The following is a 19,385-nucleotide window of genomic DNA, read 5'->3' as shown; positions in this document are numbered from 1 at the left end:
AATGTATACTGAGTGTGCCTGCTAGCAGGCAGCCATTGGGCCTCACTTTCACATACCATGTCTCTTTCATTTCTCACCAATTTTCTATTTGTGTGCGTGCATGCATATGAGTGTGCAGGTGCAGATGCCTGTGTGCACACATGCATAGACCAGAAGAGGGTATTGGGGAGAAAAGACTTCTCACTGTACAGAAAGCGTCACCATTTTGACCAGGCAGGCCGGCCAAACTCCTGAGTTCTGGCTACCTCACACCTCACAGTGCTGAAGTTACAGGCACATGAAGTTGTGCCTAGCTTTTTTTAAAAATGTATTTATAGATCCTAGGTATTTTTCATTTTTTTGTTTTTATTGAAAATATATTCTTTTCTCATATAGTATGTCCTGATACAGTTTTCTCTCCCAGTTCCTCCTTTCCTTCCTTCCCTTCCCTTCCTTCTGAATCTACTCCTTTTTTTTTTTTTTTTGTCTCTCATTAGAAAAGAACAGGTAACCACCAGACATGACAAAATAAGATATAAGAAGATAAAGGAAAAAATATCATATCAAAATTGGACAAGGCAACCCAACAGAAGGAAAAGAGACATAAAAGCAGTGAGCCTAGCTTTCCAAGTAGGTGCTTTGAGCTCAGATTCCCATGCCCTGCAGAGCAAGCAATCTTACCTCAGCCATCCTTTTAGTCCCTCATCACAGTTTTACAAGATATTTGTGTGTGTATGTGTGAAGAGTGTCAAGATTCCTTGTCCAATAAGTAGAGATTTAAAAATCAAGTCTTACAATGGACTATTTTTTTTTTTCTTCCAGGCAAGGTTAGAATGACTAAATAGCCTAGAAGAAGTAAGTCCATTGAACTAATGGAATCTAAATTACCAGTTTTGTTTTTTAATTCAAATAAGTGGCAACAACTTTTTTAAAAATCACTTTAAGGATTTTTATGGTATTCAAAATATATAAATACATGTTGCATTTAGTGAAGGGAAAATAAAAGGCAGTTTCCTCAAAGGCTTTCTGAAGAGATCTTCTGATTTATCAATTCATATGGGAACCAAATGGTTTATGAACAGAGCAGACTGATTCAGCTCTAGTTTAGAATTCTGGGAGGGAATATTTAGTAACCTAAGCAAGACTCTTTACTCTTGTTGACGGTGTTAAGATGAGAAAGTACAGATTCTGAATAGAAGGGGTGAAGAAATGTGAAGTGCTATTTAATGTCTTTACTTTGCTCCTCTTCACATTACATAATTACCTCTTTTATGTCAACCCCTGACACCTGCTTCCAGGCCATGCTGACCCAACAAAAAGTTGTATATCCTGTGGATGACACTAATGAACATTTTAGGTTATGGCATGACTTAGTTAAATAGATTTATTTTTTAAACTAGGTCTTCTGAAGCTAGACTTCTTACCACTTACAGTGTGACCTTAAGCTACATGTCCCTAAAATGGGATAACAACAGCTAGTGACTCCATATGATACTTGTAAGAAACTTGCAGATAAATGAATACATAGTTTGTGAGAGAAATGCAGCTCAGAGCCAGGAGAAACAAGGCAGCCTCCTGCTTTATTGGTGGTAGCAGATTTTTAGCAAACTGTACCTGTGCTGTGGGAAGATTATAGTCATATCCAGGGAAAGAAGCAGCAGCCTGTCTGTCTGCTGCAGCCTGACAATGTGGAGGGACTCTAGGGAGAGAAGTGTACTCTGTGCTGGGGTGAGAGGCCTTTTGAAAGCAGAGTCCTGAAGGCTAACTGTACAGTCACCTCTCTGGGATTTGTGGACATAAATAGCATCTCATCTAAGACGAATATTTATATTTTGGAAAATCTTGGATTAAAACTCCCATCGTTAGCTTTGATTAACTATGAGCTCTCCCAAGGCTTTTCAAGCTTCCTATTTGTTTTGGCAGCTGACACACTGGCATAGTCTTTCCTTTTGAACCAAAATATTTTCCTTTCCCTTCTTCACCAGGGAAAATTTAAGCCAGAGACTTCCACAGCCTGATATGGATTAAGAGCAGGCTGAAAGTGATCATAGGAAGTGAAGGATGAAAGTAGGCAATTGAATTTTGGCTTGGACTTTACTAATCTGGTTACATTAAAATAATTATATTTTATGTATCATAGCAGTCTGGTAGCGCCCAAATACAGGGACACATGTTCATAAAAAGAGCCAATAAAGAGTTGTGGTAGTGGTTAGCATGGGATATATTTAAATGAGATTTAGTCTGAAGACAGAATCTCTGAACACAAAACCACATCCATTACAAACATGATGGTCTGTTCTTACCTAGTGAACATGAATATCCCTTTAAATAAGAGTGAAGCATGAGAAAAATATGCCTCAAAGGTCTCAAATACTAGGGAATTGTCAGAAGTAATAATTGCCCTCTAGAACTGATTTTCAAGGAAATCCATAATGTTAAACAAATGGTAGGTACTGATATTTTACACAAAGATTCATTCTTGGTGTATGACGAGATCACATTTGGTAAACAGTATGGACCAGGATATGCTATACAGCTCCTTAATGGTAGGCCGTGAATTTTAAAGAGGAATCTAACGAAAAGGAATCTAAGAATTTTAACTAAAGAGGAATGAGCATGTGTGTCACCTACCTTTTTAAAGGGAGATGGTTCATAGGGCATTTGATCAACAGTTTTGAGAGGAGATACATTCAATTAATAAATGTCTGAAGGCAGGTATGCTATGTTGTTGGATGAGAACAGAATGATATGCCTAAAGTAACAGATTATAGATGCCAGAGGTAGTAGTGACAGTCCAGGTACCAGGTTTGTATTTTGTTTGCTGTTAATGGTGAACTACCTGCTTTCTTCAAGAGCAGCTCCCCATTTGCTGAAATTGAACTCCCAACATGCACACAAAGGACATAAATGAAAATGTAATTTAAAAAGGAAAGCTGGAGATCAGCTAGAGCTACACAAGAAGAATCTACCTTAAAATTAAACCTGTAAGATTACAAAATAAAGTGAAGTCAGAACATTGCAATAAAGGTGTTTGTGGAACCTTGATATTATTGCTGTTCTTTCATATTTATGGGTAGTTATTAAGTTCATAGGTTTTAGAGCTACAGGCCTGGGTTCAAATTCTGTTGTACTACATACCTGGCATGATAGTCATCTGTCACTGTAAGCTTGTTTTTTCATCTGTGAAAGGAGATAATTGAATATACTGGATTATATAAAGCTTTTGTGAGGGATAAGTGAGAGTATGCATCTAATATTTGAAATTAGCTGACAGCATTATTACTATTAGAACCAGTTCTGCTAATTTGGTTTGTAGTTGTTAACTTGCCAATGTGTTTGTCATGGATGTAATGTGTATTCCTTACCTGACTGTCATCCCAATGGAGAGACAGGACAGGGCTTTGTGTTCTCATGTGCTTCTCAGATTTCTGTTGCATCCTTGTCACCATTACACATGTTGCTCTTTGTTATTGTTGCTGCTGTTGGGCACTATTTAAGTACTTACTGTTTTCCAGACATTTTCCATATGGGTACCCTCAGAGGCCTTTAAACAGGCCTCCTCCCTCACTTTGTAAATAAGTTTTAGTGATCCTGTGATGTCTAATGTAGGGTCACTGACTTTGGAATGAGGCTTGAATCATAGCTGTGCTGCTGAACTCAGCAGGGACTTGCTTATGCAATAAATTGTATAAATTTTCCTTATTCTTAGCTTTTATTATTAAATGAGAATAACAGATTCTAATTTAGGAAGTCTGAAGCTTATATTAAGACAGTGCCGATGCAGTACACAGACTGATTGTAAGTACTTACTTGGTGCTCAGTACAGAGAAGTTCAACTTTTCTTCCAAGGGAGCCTGGCAAAGGTAGTGTGAAACAAATATATTTGTTGGTTGTGGGGAGAGTGTTGTTTAATTTTTACAATATATTTTATCTTCTCAACAAATTGAACAGGCAAATTTTTTAAAAAGTTTGTTATTTTGCTTTATGTTTGCATAGTGGGCTGCTTATCCTTATTAAAGAGGGCTGAGGCTATAGTTCTGTAGTAATTTTTTTTTCTTTTTAACCCCACAGAAGGCCTCAGGTTCAACCTCTCATATCCAAGAAAGAAAACATTCAATTTCTTACTTTCAATGACCTCTACCTTTTGTAGACTAAAAAGTGAACTTTGAGTAGTAATTCAAATCCACATCTTTCATTTTTTTACATAGATGTCAAAATTGATAAAATATACATCCTTCAAGAGCTCAGACAGTTACGATATTGGCAGACCAAAAGAAGAAAATTGGCTTAGGATATAGCTTCTTTTTTTCTTTTTCTTTTTTCTTTTTTGGTTTTTCAAGATAGGGTTTCTCTGTGTAGCCCTGGCTGTCCTGGAACTCACTCTGTAGACCAGGCTGGCCTCGAACTCAGAATCTGCCTGCCTCTGCTTCCTGAGTGCTGGGATTAAAGGCGTGCACCACCACGCCCAGCAGGATATAGCTTCTTACCAGAACACTTGCCTAGCATATGGAAAGCCCTGGATTCTATTGCCAGATCTGCAAATACAAACAATTGAAAAGAATTTTGTGCTAAGAAAAGATAGTAGACATCTAATGAGATTCCTTCCTTTTCTGGACCAGGAAAACCTTTTTCAGGACAGCAGTGTCCTGCAAAAGTTGAGACTTCCTAGTGTCTAACACTCATGGCACTGATGTGTTCATGTTTTGGTCATTGGCTCAAGGACAATTAAGAAGAGCTGTCACTTGATAAATTTTCTGTTTTACAGATACTTTCTGGGAAATAGATCCTAGAAACAAATCAGCAATTATATGTGGTTCATTTTAGTTGAAAGAGGCAAAAGGGGAAAACATTTGGAAATCAAACCCTTCTTAATAAACTCCACTTTGAATAGGAAAACTGGCATTGTTTGTTCCGTTCCCTTGTGCTAGCCTTCCTAATGTATCTCTATCATTCTTCCTACTTCCTGTTTAGCACAAAATAGGATTGTTAAAAAATTAAATGTTAAAAATAGAAAAAAATCACCAAAGGAGAAAATTAAGAAAGATAAACTTTGAATCCTCGTTAATAAAAAGCTAACTTGACAAAATATGTGCCGTTTGACCCCTTGAATTACCAGAGCACTGAGGAAATAAATGTTCTATAGATGTAGCTTATAGTAAGTCTAATTGCTAGTATTAAAAATTGTGGGCAAAAATACCCATTTCAGTGAGGTTGGAAAGATGATGGTGCTATACCACTGAGCTCTTAGACTTTGCGTCTCATTATCAGAAATCTTTTGTGGCTCTCTGTCCTCCTAAATCATGTAGAGTCTGGGAATCTGCCCCAGCACACTGCTCCTAAGTGTCAGTGTCAATTGATCCAAGTTTATGTCTTGGCATTTACTTGTGAGACTGTAATTACATCACAGTGAATTTAAAGAAGAATAGTATGATATAAAGAGGATTGGGGTAGGATTTTAATTTAAAAATTACTGAAATTTACAATTTCCATTTAAGATTCTAGTTGGACATACTTTTTCAGTTAAAGTGAGTGGTTGTTAAATTTAGTAGACGTCTATGTTCCAGGCAGTATACATGGGGTCCAGGTAGCCATGGAATTGTTTACTACATTTTTAGTAAAGCTTTAAGTAAGTATACTAAGTCACTTACTAGTGTCCCATTAACAAACAGAAGCTTTCTTGACCTATTAGAAGTAGCTTTTATAAAAGAAGCTACACAAAACCAGTTATATTTTGTATCTATATATGGAAGGGACAAGATAGGAAAGAGTGTTTCTATTTCTCAGAAGTATAGTGCAAAGTGTCACAGAAGAGGGGAGAAATGCCAGGTTAATCAGAAAATCATCTTAAGTGGAAGATATGCCCTGTTAGCCTAGAAGTTAGATATCAAAGGGGGAAGAAAGTAATGTCCCAGCAAGAGTAGGTGGACAATAAAATCAAGAGCAAGGCAGAGCAGTCTAAGGCGCTGAATTAAAAGAATGTTTTTTTTTTGGGGGGGGGGGTGCTGGCTTGTGTTGGTTGGTTGGTTTTGGTTTTGGTTTTAAACAAGCTGAAACTCTGAGTTAATAAGTAACTCAGAGCTATGTGGATTCTTAGCATCCATAAGGCCTGAGTTTACTACCAGGAAGAAAGCACAGAGACTAAGTGAAAAGTCTGAGTAACTGCAGAGAGATGCAGAGCTTGTCAGGCTCCTGGGAAGTCCTCCTGAGACTCAGTGGTCTTTGAGTCGGGGGAGGGCTCAGATGTCTGCATTATCACCTTCTGTCTGAATTAAAACCCTCCCACTTCTCAAGCTGAGCTTCACTTTTAGTCATTGCTACATATTTCCCTTCATCTGAGGAATACGAGCACAGTAGAGTGGTTGTGACTTTTCTTGTTCTCTCTCCAGACTTGATTAAGGTGGGGCAGGCCCTACACCCTTTCTCTGCTTAACTTCAGTGGCAGCAAAGTCTAGCCCAGCTTGGCAAGTAAATAGGCACTGAGAGGGATTTGGGGTTTCTTGTCCAGGTACGCAGTCTAAAATAAGGCTAGGTTTATGAAGAGTAATTGCCTTTTTATGTAGGAGAGAATAGGTGGACAAACTTCATTCTTTTTGGGTTTTTTGTTTTTGTTGTGTTTTGGTTTTGCTTTTGTTGTTTTTTGTTTTGTTTTGTTTTTGCTTTTCAAGACAGGATTTCTCTGTTTAACCCTGGCTGTTCTGGAATTCACTCTGTAGACCAGGCTGGCCTCGAACTCAGAAACCCGCCTGCCTCTGCCTCCTGAGTGCTGGGATTAAAGTCGTGCGCCACCATACCCAGCACAGCTTCATTGTTAAAGCAAGCTCTGTCAAAGTGAGGAAAGCAGTGTCTAGTGTCATTATTCTGTCATAATTCATAGAGAGTGGAGATCCTATCAAAATCACTATTTTTTATGTGTACATGTATTTGTAGTGTAGTATATGCTCTGGTTATGATAGGAGTGTGTGTATATATCTGTGTGCCCATCAGGTTTCTCCCCCCCTCCCCCATCTCTCTCCTGCTTTGATTTTGAGACAGGGTCTCTCATTCACTTGACTGACTGAATCTAAGACTTATTCAGTTGGCTGCGCATTGTGTTTGAGGGATCTGCCAAATCGATAGAGAGCTACTGGAACAGTTTGAAAAAAGCTTATCCTAATATAGTCTTAAGTGTGGGAGAAGATTAATTTTCTTTTATATTTATTACTTTTCTTAAGGTGAAGGCTCATTTTAATAATTTAGGCTTTATTAATAAAAATGATGCTTTTGTTGAATTCTTGTCAGAAATAAAATCAGTCCCTAAAGAGCTCTGTGCATTTTTGAGGGTCTTGATGTTTTAGAAGTGCTAGGGTATGGTCTGCTAAATGCAACTTAATTTCCTCTTGTGTAGGTAAATATAGGGGAGGGGATTACTTGGAACTGAGCCTCAGCACATAGTAGTGCTCTGCTGCTGTGCTATCTCCAAAACTTAAAATACTATTTTAAAGGTGGTCTGTGACTGTTTGTGTTCACAGGAACGCCCCAGGACGTTTGACATGCACTCACTGGAGAGCTCACTCATTGACATAATGAGAGCTGAAAATGATTCCATTAAAGGTAAGTTAAGAAATAGAACTGTTCTATTTTAGTAATGCTTAAAAGTATATTATCTACATATTCTGGTAAGCAATATTATTACTATAAAGTCATTGTATCTAGTAAGTTGTATCAATTCTACACATAAACTTTTTGTTAAAAAGTCATATTTATTTGATGAGCATCTGCAGTAGAACCATTATGATACTAACTAAGAGTACTGAATGAGTCCTCATTGCTAAGAGTAGGCACTTAACTCAGACCATACACATCACTGCTGTGTGACAGGCAAAAAATCTCAGAAACCTAGAGGTTCTAAAATGTGACAGTAATTACATAACCAGGGAGAAATCACATGTAGTGACTTTTGGCTTAGTTTTACAACTTAAAAAAGTATACAATTTTTTGCCCTACAATTTCTGATTAAAATCTTTTATAGTTAATATTTTCTATATATGATGATTTAAAAAATACTATTCCTACTTATATTCTGGCCTCAAGTTTGTTAGTGACTATGTTACAGATTTTAACAAGTCTCACTAGGCCTTTTCTTCTTGATAAGAGACTCACAGTCACTTGAAGCCTTAAAAGCTAAATACACAAGCATGGACCCCACCTCATACATGTAATATAGATTTATCATGTTCTTTTTTAATGTCTCAGATCATGCTACCATGTAGCCAGAGTGATAATTGTTCTCTAGAGTCCTAATGAAAGCTACACAAAAGGAAACCTTTTTCCTTGTCAGAATCTCAGTTTACTAGGAAGCGCTACACATAGAACTTTGCACTGAGGCAGGGTAGCCTGTTATAGTGGTGACTAATCAATCCATTTTCCCAGAGGTTAGTTAGCATGTCATATCACTGATACAGTAAAACCCTTAAACTTATTTTTCCTTCAGAACTACTTAGGGTTTTTTTTTTTTTTTTTAATTTTTGAAATAGTCATACCCCCCGCCCTCACATACACACACATACACATATCCCTCTTCAACTGCTTCCATATCCCCCATAAGGAATTTTTGTGTTTCCTGAAGATATAAGAAATAATGTGTATACTCATCCATCTCATGAGGTCACTTAGAAATAAGGACATTTTGGAGATGTTTAGGCATTTTTGAAGATCCTTACTGAATGCCTTGTGGAAATCTGGGTGCATGTTCCAAGATCATGTTCCATATGTGAAGAGACTCTTTTAGAGTTTGCTGGGTTTAGTAGGACTGTGACTCAGCCTTTTCCAATTTCTCTTTTGTCATAAAAATGAGATCTAAGGCCATTATTAGCACCAGAAAATTGTACTTTTTCAGAGTAGCTCAAAGAGGAACATGCCAATTTCCTGCTTTTGTCCTCCATAAGAGGTTACCAGTTTGGGGACATAGAATAAAGGGTATATGAGGGTTTCTCTGTAGTGCCTTTTGTTACTTGTGAGCTTATTGTCATTGTAAAGATTAATTACAGGAAAAGTTTGTAAAGGACATTTAAAAAGCATTTACTAGATTCTTACAGCAGGTTCTTGAGAACCTCCCTTGTACTAGATGCTGGGGAAAGTAGGTAGAACAGCAATAGGTACAGTTTGTTAGGTTATGTTTCTGGGAAGCAAGTCTCTAACTAAGATTTAAATATAAAGAGTTTTGCACCTATTGTATAATTAATTGAAAGATTTCTTTGGTTTATCAGTTTTACCCAGGATTTCTAAGGTTAATTTTTCTCTTTTAGTTTGATAGATTATTATTGTTTAAGCTTCACTTTTATTTTATGTTCTATATAAAACTTATTCTCACTAATATTTACTTAGGTCTCTTTAGCTGATTCTGTATGGGAAGTCAAAAGTTAACTGACAGAAAAGAAATCTGTGTAGATAGTCTAATGTGGGAACTTAAGGAGGCTGTGGAGCTGTAGCAAGGCGGAGTGGCAAGAACAGCTTTAGACTTAACTGTCCTTCCAGCTGTGCGATGAGTGTGCGGTTTACATGGCAGCATGTGTCTGTCAAAGTCGACATATGGCCTGGCTCTGGAAGATGCTTAAGAATTAATGTGGATTTTACTGTTATCTACTAAGTCTTTCATTGTGCTTTATCACATGAGAAAGCCAGGTTCAGTTCTTTTCAGTATTAAATGAACCTGGTAGCTGTCTTTTTGCCACTTTGTGGATTATTCTTTCTTCCACCCTTAGTCCACTTTTTTTCTCTCACCCTTTCACCCTAACACTAGATAAGAGAGAAAAAAGGGTAGAAGGGAAAGGAAAGAGTTCCCTGAATAAAGTCAGGGTGTGGAAAGGGGGTGATGTTTATCATTAGAGTACTTCCTGCTGATCAGGGGCATGAATTCCTTGGGGCAAGTTTGATCTTTGATGTCAGGATATCTCATTTCTTCTTGATTCTTTTTTGCACACAACAACCAACAACACCCCTGTCCCCTTGGAGCCCTAGCTTTTATACACCCTCTGAAAAGTCCCCAAAAGTCACACAGTCACAGACACTATCTGCAGATGGCAAAACCACTACAAAGAGCACAGCCAAATCCTAGAGCACAAGCTACAGACAGCTGCTGGGGACAGTCTGAAGCAGCACTGTATCCTATACCTGGGATCAAAAGGAAAACATAGTCTTATAATATTTCTGTGTTTTTTAAAGAAACAAACCTCCAAAATTGTAACTACAAAACTTCACATTTTTTTCTTTAAAAAAACAAGGAAGAATTCATAGATGGAGGCATGAGCCTAAAACACCAGTTCATAGTTCTGCTTGGCTTTGAAAAGTCCTAACCCTTGTTTCAGTGCAGTCTTCACTAGCAAATGAGGCTCCATTCAGGACACTGCTTCATGTCCTGCAGACTCCTCTTTGACCTAGCACTTTTCATACTGTGATGCTTAATTCTAGTAGTGATTCTATCTTAAGATTTTGTTTAAAAGAGATCATTACCTTTACCTTAAAAACAATCCATTGTCCTCTAAGTCAGGCACTAAATCCTGCCAACCCATCTAAACAGTAAATCATCCTCCTAGTGCTCCTTCCTCAGACACAGGGCAGAAAATCACCATTCATTCTGTGAGATCATCAGACCTCTTAAAAAATGTAGATTTTAACTTGAGAATAGTGTTAAAAGATTTAATCATACACAGACATTTTGCATTTGGGCTAATTTTGCATTGAAATAATTCCATAGAACATGAATGACCTCATTTATTTATCTCTTATCTATAGTTCCTCCTAGATATCTGTGTTTAAAATCATAAAGCCTAAAATTTATGCGGGCACTATAATGTGAGTCATTGTTTCTATATATATTAGTTTAAGTGAAGGGAAAAAAGTTACAAAGGAGAACTTGCATTTTCTGTTTAGGACAATATTTCCTTGGTATGGAGGGTTAAATTTTTTCATTTTTGCCATCAACAAATAAGATACTTGATATGTCTAGAGGCTTCAAAGGTTGTGTTTGAATTTTCTTATGGATGTGTTGTTGATTCCAACTGGTTTCTTCAAAACTTTTAACAGATGTTTAAAAGGACTTAGCTTTCGTTTGACCATGAATATCAGAGGTTTTTGTGGGTTTTTTTTTGTTGTTGTTGCTGTTTTTTTTTTTTTTTTTTTTTTTTTTTGGAGACAGGGTTTCTCTGTGTAGCCCTGGCTGTCCTGGAACTCACTCTGTAGACCAGGCTGACCTCGAACTCAGAAATCTGCCTGCCTTTGCCTTCCAAGTGCTGGGACTAAAGGCATGCTCCACCACTGCCTGACCTTTGTGGTTTTAAAATAATGTTTAAGTACTGTTTTTTTAAAAGAGCTTTTAAGTTCCTGTCATTTGCTCCATGGCAGGGGCTCAGCTGTTTGGGGAGGAAAAAAAAGTCCTCCATAGGCTTTTTCTTTGTGTCATTGCTAAGGTCAGTTGGCAAGTCCTTATGTTATTTTTATCCTGGAAACTGTATTCCCTTCTCTATAACCAGTGGCAATGACAATCCACAGAAGCTTATCCCCACAGACCAGTTTTGTTTTCTTTGTTCCACACCCAGACTCATATGCCAAGAGCCTGAGTCTGTGAGTTTTGATTTCCCCATGTGGCACCTTGAGCACAGCTATAATCCTGTTAGATTATCAGAAACAAGCGATGTTCTTCTTCTTTTTTTTTTTTTTTTAAAATGTGTAGCCCAGGCTGGCCTCGAACTCGTGATCCTCCTGCCTCTGCCTCCTTCAGCAAATCCTACCGGCGTGTGCCACCACTACCGGCAAGCGATGTTCTTCTATTTAGATGTCCAGGAGATTGTTTGGGGAAATACTGATATTTACTGTACTTTTTTCTTGCCTATGACATTGGTACTTTTTACAAAGGGAGTAGTAGGTCAGAGCCAAACCTGAACACAGCTGTTTTCAGCCTTCTGAAGCATAGGTGGACACATGAAGTAATCATAAAATGTGTTTCTCTTATGTGTATATAGTAAAAAAGACCCTTAACAAGCATGGAGCTTTCTGCCTCAGCATGTGCAAGGAATAAGCTGAAGTAGGAATGAAGTAGGAAGTAGTTTATGGAATGAATCAGATGCACTGGGTAAAGAGACAAAATTAGTACTTAGAATATATCAGCAATTCCATATCATATAGTATTGAATATTTTAAATCTAATATATAAAGGCAATTTAATATCCAATTTGCTTCATTTCATTAGAAAGCAAATTAAATAGCAAGATTACTGCAACAGCAAATGCAGTCCATAAGTCTTGCAACACTGCGGTTGTTCTTCAGTTATTAACTAAATTATGAGTCAATACCATATTTTTCCTTTGAATATAATGAAAATGGAGTCTTTTGTATTGTTTTAGAATAAATAGAATAAATTTTGCTTTCAGTTTTGGGGAGGAATGAGACTCAACATACTTATTAGCAATGATTTTTATGTGTGTGTGTGTCAGGCATGTCAAATGCTAAATCTGCATGTAAGCAATAATGGTTATTTGCAGTCCTGTTGTTTATGAAACCTTTCGTGCCTAAGGACTCTTTTAGAGATGTATGTGATGCATGTTTCTGCCTTACTTACTTCATAACTCATGAGGATTTATTTTAAGAACTGTGGACTTAACACAAGAATGTTCTGCATTTTATTTCCTGATTGCCAAAGGTGCTGTGGCCTTCCACTGTAAACACTGTGGATGCTTTTCTACTTCTTCATATATTACATTCCAGGGTCTTTCCCTGCTGTTTCCATTACTGTACATTTTCCCCTGAAACAAAAGATTAACTGCATGGGCAAGTGGGGATTCCATCTGTGCCTTTTCTTTGTTGCTGAGCAAAAGAATTTATAATAATCGTTTTAGAAGAAAATCATGAAACTCAGTTGAAGTTCAGTGCATATTGCTTGTTTCATTAATTTCATATGAGTGGTGGTTAGGATAATTATGCAAATTCTTTATCTGTAATTCAAAGAAAATGAATTTAGTGCTACTTTTTTGGGAGAGATTAAATAATGGCTGGCAAACCTTTCTTATATACAGTTCTCTTAATGTTTTTATGTTCCAAAATGTAGTCACTTGGTTCTCTATTTTAGAGACCAGATAATATATACTGATATGCTGAGGCCTTCAACTTGATTTCATGTAGGTTCTGATTCTGAGAGAACTCTAGACTGAAAGCTATTGAATGAGGACTACAGTTGGTCATTTATTTGTGTCATGTTTTATGAACCTGAAATAATTTGGCCATAAACAAAATTTTCAAAAATGAAAGGAGTTCCCATGAAAACAGGCTGTTTAATTTCCAGTCAGAAGTGTGTATGATGTGGGATGTGTGTGTGTATGTGTGTGTGTGTATGTGTAGTATTTTCCCTTTTCTATTTAAATGATGGCCTCTGTCTATATGAAGGCAGATCACTGCAGCCTCACTCTACCAACCATTTAAAGGGTTAGACACTTTCCTTCAAGGGGCAGATAGCAGACAAGATACAAACTGCTATGAAGAAGAGCCAAAAAGAACAGGGCAAAACACAGCTAGTTTATCTTGGATTCACAACCAAATATCCCCTCTCAGTTACATTACTATTTATGTTATCAAGTGCCTTTAGGAAAATTGGGGAAATCTTAAACATTACATGTATTTGAGTACAGACTCAGCCAAGCAGCTTCCCTGCTTATGGGACCAAACCTTCTGAGAACACTGGTTTCTTCTTGTCCCCTTTGGATGATACCAAGTAGCTCAAAGCAGCTGAGCAGGGAGTGGTCGTGGTTTCCAAAGTAGAAAATTGCCCTACTTATAAAAGTCTCCTGAGGAATGGAGTGAGAGACATAGCAAAGAGTATAATTTCAACTGAACTACAATTAACTTCGTGTGCGGGTGGTTTGAAATGAAGGGTGTTTCCTCCCCTGCACTTTCCCTTTCCTAGCTGGGGACGTGGAACCTCCTGAATAGCCTTCTCTTGGGCTGGTAGTACCTAGGACTGGACCTTGGCTCTCTATGGAGGCAACAGCACTCATTGTGAGGAAGAAGAGGTCGGTGGGTTACCTGGAGTCACTGCTGGGGTGGGTCCTGCTGAACTCTGAGCAGCTGCTAGTTTTCAAGGTTACTTCCGAGCAGGATTTATTGGATACTTCAGTCGCTGGGTCAACAGAAGTAGACTGTGAACTTGCTGGTTTACCCTTTCAGATTTGGGGGTTCTATCTTTAAAAAGGAGGGGAGGAGAGACTAGGGAATGGCCTAGGTGAGAGGGAAATGTGATGTTGAACATTGATTTGCTAGTAGAATTGAATTGACATCATCCCCACTGTGCTTCTGAACTGAACCAGTTACACAGAGCACACACATCATGTTTACCTTCAGATCCACTGTGTCCTGCTTGCATACACAAGTTGAACGTAGTGATCCTCTTTCCTCTGCCATACATCTGTGATAGAATATTTGATACTTCTTTTCATTCTAAAAATTATATAAGCAGTTGTCACAAAGCAGGAATTTATCTTATGTTATCTATGATGGGAGTTCAAAATTGCCTAAGCAGTTCCATATCTTCTTTTTGAACATTGAGCACAAAGAATCCTATTTTGAGTCTGCAAAAACTGGGTGGTCATAGTCACCTTAGAATGGTGCCACAACTCTGACTTTATCTGGATGGCAGGTGAGGGTGAGGAGGGCCAGGGCAGAGGAGTAATACTAAACCATTTATGTTATTAGAAGGTTAATGAACATAAGCATTTTCAAAAGTTACCACAGAACACTAATATTTTTCATCCTCACTAAGGCTCCCATATCCTATAGCTGTTGTGACTTAATTTTGTTTAATATACAGTGGGGCAGTGGCAGGGGTGTGTGTGTGTGGAAACTGATAAAGGTACAAACCAAATTTGGTAGACACTTTTGAGATAACAAGCACTAGTAAAGTAACACATTGCAAATAATTTAGTGTTTTTACACTGCCACCTTAAGTATTGGATGTAGCTTAAATAAGCATGGGTTATACCAGACAGACAAAAAAATAGTACTATTCTCCATTTACAAGTGAAAGCTGAGTGATATTTTAGCAAGTTTTCAGATATTGTTAGCAGTTTGTCAGTGATAAATATTAAACACTTCTGCTCTATAAATGAGAAAAGGGGTTCAAAATTATACAGCCCCGTGCTGCTGCCGCTTCCTGCCCGTATTAATGCATGCACTATATACTTTTTGATGATGTCACTTATTTTTCTAGTTTTTTTCTTCTCAGAAGTTTCTATGAAACTTTTATATGGAGGCATTATTGCTAGTGCATTTCCTGAGAGCTACTAAACAATCCCATATGAACGTACCCATTTAATAAATACTTCGTTGTCTTTATTGAGTGGTCCTCAGGCCTTCCTTGATCATGGTGTGTAGCCCCACCTATGGTATTGGGGGATTTTGGCAAAGGGAACCAGGTTGCCTGGTTCATACCTGTCATAAAAACATCCAAGATTCCTTTTGCTGTTAACTTAGCTACAGCAAGGAAAGAACAGTCCAAAGTGTGACGAAATTACTTCCTGGAAAGGGAGAAATGGCTCAGTGGGTAAGAGCCCTTGTCACAGAAGCATGAGGACCTGAGTTCAGATCTGAACCCCTGTAAAAAGCCAGAAGTAGTCATGTGCCCACTCATTAACTGTGGCAGTGTAGCTCCAGGTTCAATAAGAGATCTGTCTCTGAGGAGTAAGGCAAGAGAAGGATAGAATCGGACACCTGATGTCCTCCTCTGGCCTCTATGTAAGCACCACCTGCATATACACTACACTAACGTGCACACTGTGCACTCATACACATGCATGAGATTTTTAAAAATGTTCCTGATCTGCTTGGAATACTTACCTAAATATTGTGTACAGTTAGTTCTTTATCAGCTGTTTATGCCTGACTTACATTTCTTTTTTACTTCATGGTGCCCATGTACTCAATACCAAAACTTAGAAGGGAAGAAAATGGCAACAAAACCCAGTGAATTGTTCCTGTTTGGCAGTACAGTTTGAATAAACTTAACTAGTTTTACATTGGTTACTACTCTGAGAAAGACATGAGAATGGCAATGCTGCCTCCTGAGCTTCAGTATTCTAACTGGCTGTTCTACACTAGTGCACCCAACTCTAAAAGCCAGGTTTTGTTTTATTCTGAGTTGCCTGGAAGCAGCCCAGTTGGACTCTGAAGGAAAGGTAGTTCTAGAATCTTTCTGGAGCCCCCGGGGGGAACATGCCAGTGTTATACATCAGAAAAGAGGAGTCAACTAATTAGAAGACCTCCTTTTTAGTGCCTGAGAAATTAGCAATAGAGTGTAGATCTTTGTTCTAAAGAATAGTCCTGACTAATAGAAACTATAAATAACTCAAAAAATAAAAAAAAAAACTAAAAATGTCTACTAGCTATAAAATTATGAATAATAAATGTCTGGCATGATTGAGTAAATAGACATGTGTAAGTCAACTGATCTCACCCTGATGACCAGAAGCTGTCCACTCAGTGGTTCTCAACCTTTCTGGTGCTGTGACCTTTTAATACACTTCCTCATGTTGTGGTAACTTCCCAGCCATACAATTATTCTGTTGCTACTTTCTAACTGTAATTTTGGTACTGTTATAAGTCCTAATGTGAATATCTAATATGCAATCCCTAAAGGGGTTGTGACCGATAGGTTGGGAGCCAGTGGTCTAGAGGCAAAATCTTCACATAACTGATTTAACCCTAACAAGTTTCGGATTATATTCTTTCTGCAAGCTACTCAATACTAAACATTGTCAAGTCTTCTAATGTAATATACAGATGGCTGATGATAATTTAAAGATTGATAAGTTCTACCCTTTCATTTATAAGTGAGGGAAATAAGATCTAGAGGAAAGCTATCAACACACGGCCACATCACTGGTAATCAGAGAGCTAGGTCTGAACACAATGCCAAATGTGTTTCTTAATTATTTCTTAATATTCCAGGAAGTTTATTATAGGCTAACACAGGGGTTCTCAACCATTGCAAACATATAACTCTAATGGTGTTGGGAACTAAATACTGTTCAATAGCAAAATTACATTCATGCAGTAGCCATGAAATAAGCTTATGGTTGGGGGCACCACAACATGAGGAACTGTATATTAAAGAGTCACAGCATTAGGAACCACTGTTCTAGAAGGAAGTGTTAATTTGCGCTTTTGCTTCCAGAGCATTAGAGTCCATGATCACGATGGTGGCAGGAGCAGCTAAGAGCTCATATCTCAAACAACAAGCAGGTGGTAGAAAGTACAGTGGGAGTGGCACAGGCTGTTAAACCCTGCAGCCCAGTCCCACTGACATACCTCCTCTAACAAGGCCACATCTTCTCAGCCTCCTTAAACAGCTCTGCCAGCTGGAGACCAAAGAGTCAAATGTCCAAGCCTATGGGGAACATTTTCATGTAACTCACCACACTTTGCATATGCATGATTGTTTTCCAAAGTGTGTGGATACTGATATAATGCAGTTAAAATGCATTTATAGGTGTTACTGAGTTCTTACTGATACTTACTAAGGTTTTAGTTGTTTTGTTTTTATGTCCTGGATGAGGTAGAGCTAGGTGTCTTTGTTATGTAGTGAAGCCACTATGAAATATTTTCCTTGTAATAGGTCTTAATATTTGTTAAAAATTATGAGATAGTTCTAGAGAACTTCTCTAATTGTTCTGCTTTATGCTTCTGCTGTTAGGATGTTCCCTAGGACCCCAAAGAACTTCCTTTATAGTACTATAGAGGAAGAAGAAATAGAAATAGAAATAGATGAGGAAAGGAGAATGGAAATGTATGAGTCACTTACCTTATATTGTCATCTCCAGCAAATAGCATTTTGGAGCTTCATTTCTATATTTGAAGCATTATTTGTCATTTGAGACAATTCTAGAAGAATGGGGACAGCTCTGATATGATGAGACATAGCCATGTGGCTTGGACGTCTCCTACATTTGGCTCCTGCCTCTATTCCAGCTCCCAAGATTGTTCATATGCTGTGAGATCCCTTCCACTATATGTTTCTGCTTTGAAGTAACCTGGTCACTATCTGTGGACAGTAGTGTTGTTGTGTGTGTGTATGTCCAAGTGGGAGAATTCTGCCGGCACCATCTCTTTTTAATTCTCTGCTCTTTGGAGAATTGTCTCCAACCTAAATCCTTACAGAACTTTTTCTCTGAATTTTGTGATCTCTAGTTTATAATTTAAAACAGATAAAGCCCAGAAAGGTAAAACAACTTTACAAAGGTAAAGTCGCTCAGTTTCCCAGTAAGGGGGAGAGGATCACTGAAAGGAGCATTGCCTCGTGCCTCCTATTCAGTGGCTCAAGCATTTGTAGTGTAGCTGGAAAGAAGGAAACAAACATAAGATGTAAGCAGTGTGGCTTTACATGTGTCCATGGAATAGGCATGAATGTTTCTTAGCTTCAGTTTAGGAATTCAATTTAAAATATGTATTATCATGATTCACGGTAATCTTCTATAGAAGGTGTGGTCCTCACACTGTCTGACTCCTTGTTACAGAATGGATACTGGTATTCTAGCCACTGATTCTGATGCCTCAGGGCTGTCCTGGAGCCTATGTGGCCCGGTCCCTAAGTGACTCAGACCCACTGCTTCCCCTTCCCTTACTTGATGGTCTGTTTTTCTACTTTTCTTGCCATTAGTTACACCTTCCCCTCCTTTTTTTTTTTAATTTTTAATATTTTTTTTACCAGCTATAGATGCTTTAATTGGACAAAAAAAAAATTTTTTTTTAAATTTAAACTTTTGTCATTAATCACTGGTATCATAAACATCCTCTTAAGGCAAGCTACCCTGTTGCTGTGTCCTCTTACTGCAGCATCCAGAGTCAAGAAGGCTTCTGGTGAGGATAAAAATAGCCTTCCTGCTTGCTGGTTTGTTGTTAGCTTTCCTGGCAGTCGGAAATCTTTCGAATTCCTTAATTAGGTCAGCTCCTTGGTAGCTTCTCTGCAGACATTTCCTTATGCTTGGAACTCTTAGCTGCTTTAGACCTTGCAACTTTACAGCTGCCTTGAATTAGTTGGGTAGTCTTTCATTCTGTAAAAAGATATTACATTGGCTTTTACAATCTTGTTTTCCACTGTCCTATTACAATTTAAAATTGGAATTTGAGGTTTTGGTACAAAAAGAAGGTGCCCTTCGTTTATATTAATACTCGTAACCTAGGTAAGTTTTGAGGTTTCCCTTTCCTGAAATCTTTCTGCTGCTGTGCTAGTTATGGTAAAAGTTGGGGGCTTGAGTTTTGCTTTCTCTTTTTTTCTCAGAAAAGATATACACCCCTGTTTGCAACCAAAGATACTAGTAAACATCTAATTCCCTGAAGCCAAAAGATTCCCTGGATTATTTTTGCCTACTCCAAAATTCCAGTTTACTACT

At 38.0% G+C, this 19,385-nt stretch overlaps 1 protein-coding gene across 3 annotated transcripts in view; it reads left to right on the top strand.

Moving 5' to 3' along the window:
* The window catches only part of Cpeb4 (cytoplasmic polyadenylation element binding protein 4), a 64,386-nt gene that overhangs the window by 11,262 nt on the left and 33,739 nt on the right, over nt 1-19,385 (top strand). For all 3 annotated transcript variants that reach the window (XM_029483795.2, XM_021178511.2, XM_029483793.2), the window contains exon 2: nt 7,488-7,569. In XM_029483795.2, the coding sequence (XP_029339655.1) occupies nt 7,488-7,569 (82 nt within the window). The remainder of the gene's footprint in view (nt 1-7,487; nt 7,570-19,385) is intronic.

This window comes from Mus caroli, unplaced genomic scaffold (genome assembly GCF_978045245.1).
Source record: "Mus caroli unplaced genomic scaffold, Mus_caroli_1 scaffold_13, whole genome shotgun sequence".
Lineage (NCBI taxonomy): Eukaryota > Metazoa > Chordata > Mammalia > Rodentia > Muridae > Mus > Mus caroli.
This window is presented reverse-complemented; position numbering and strand designations above follow the sequence as displayed.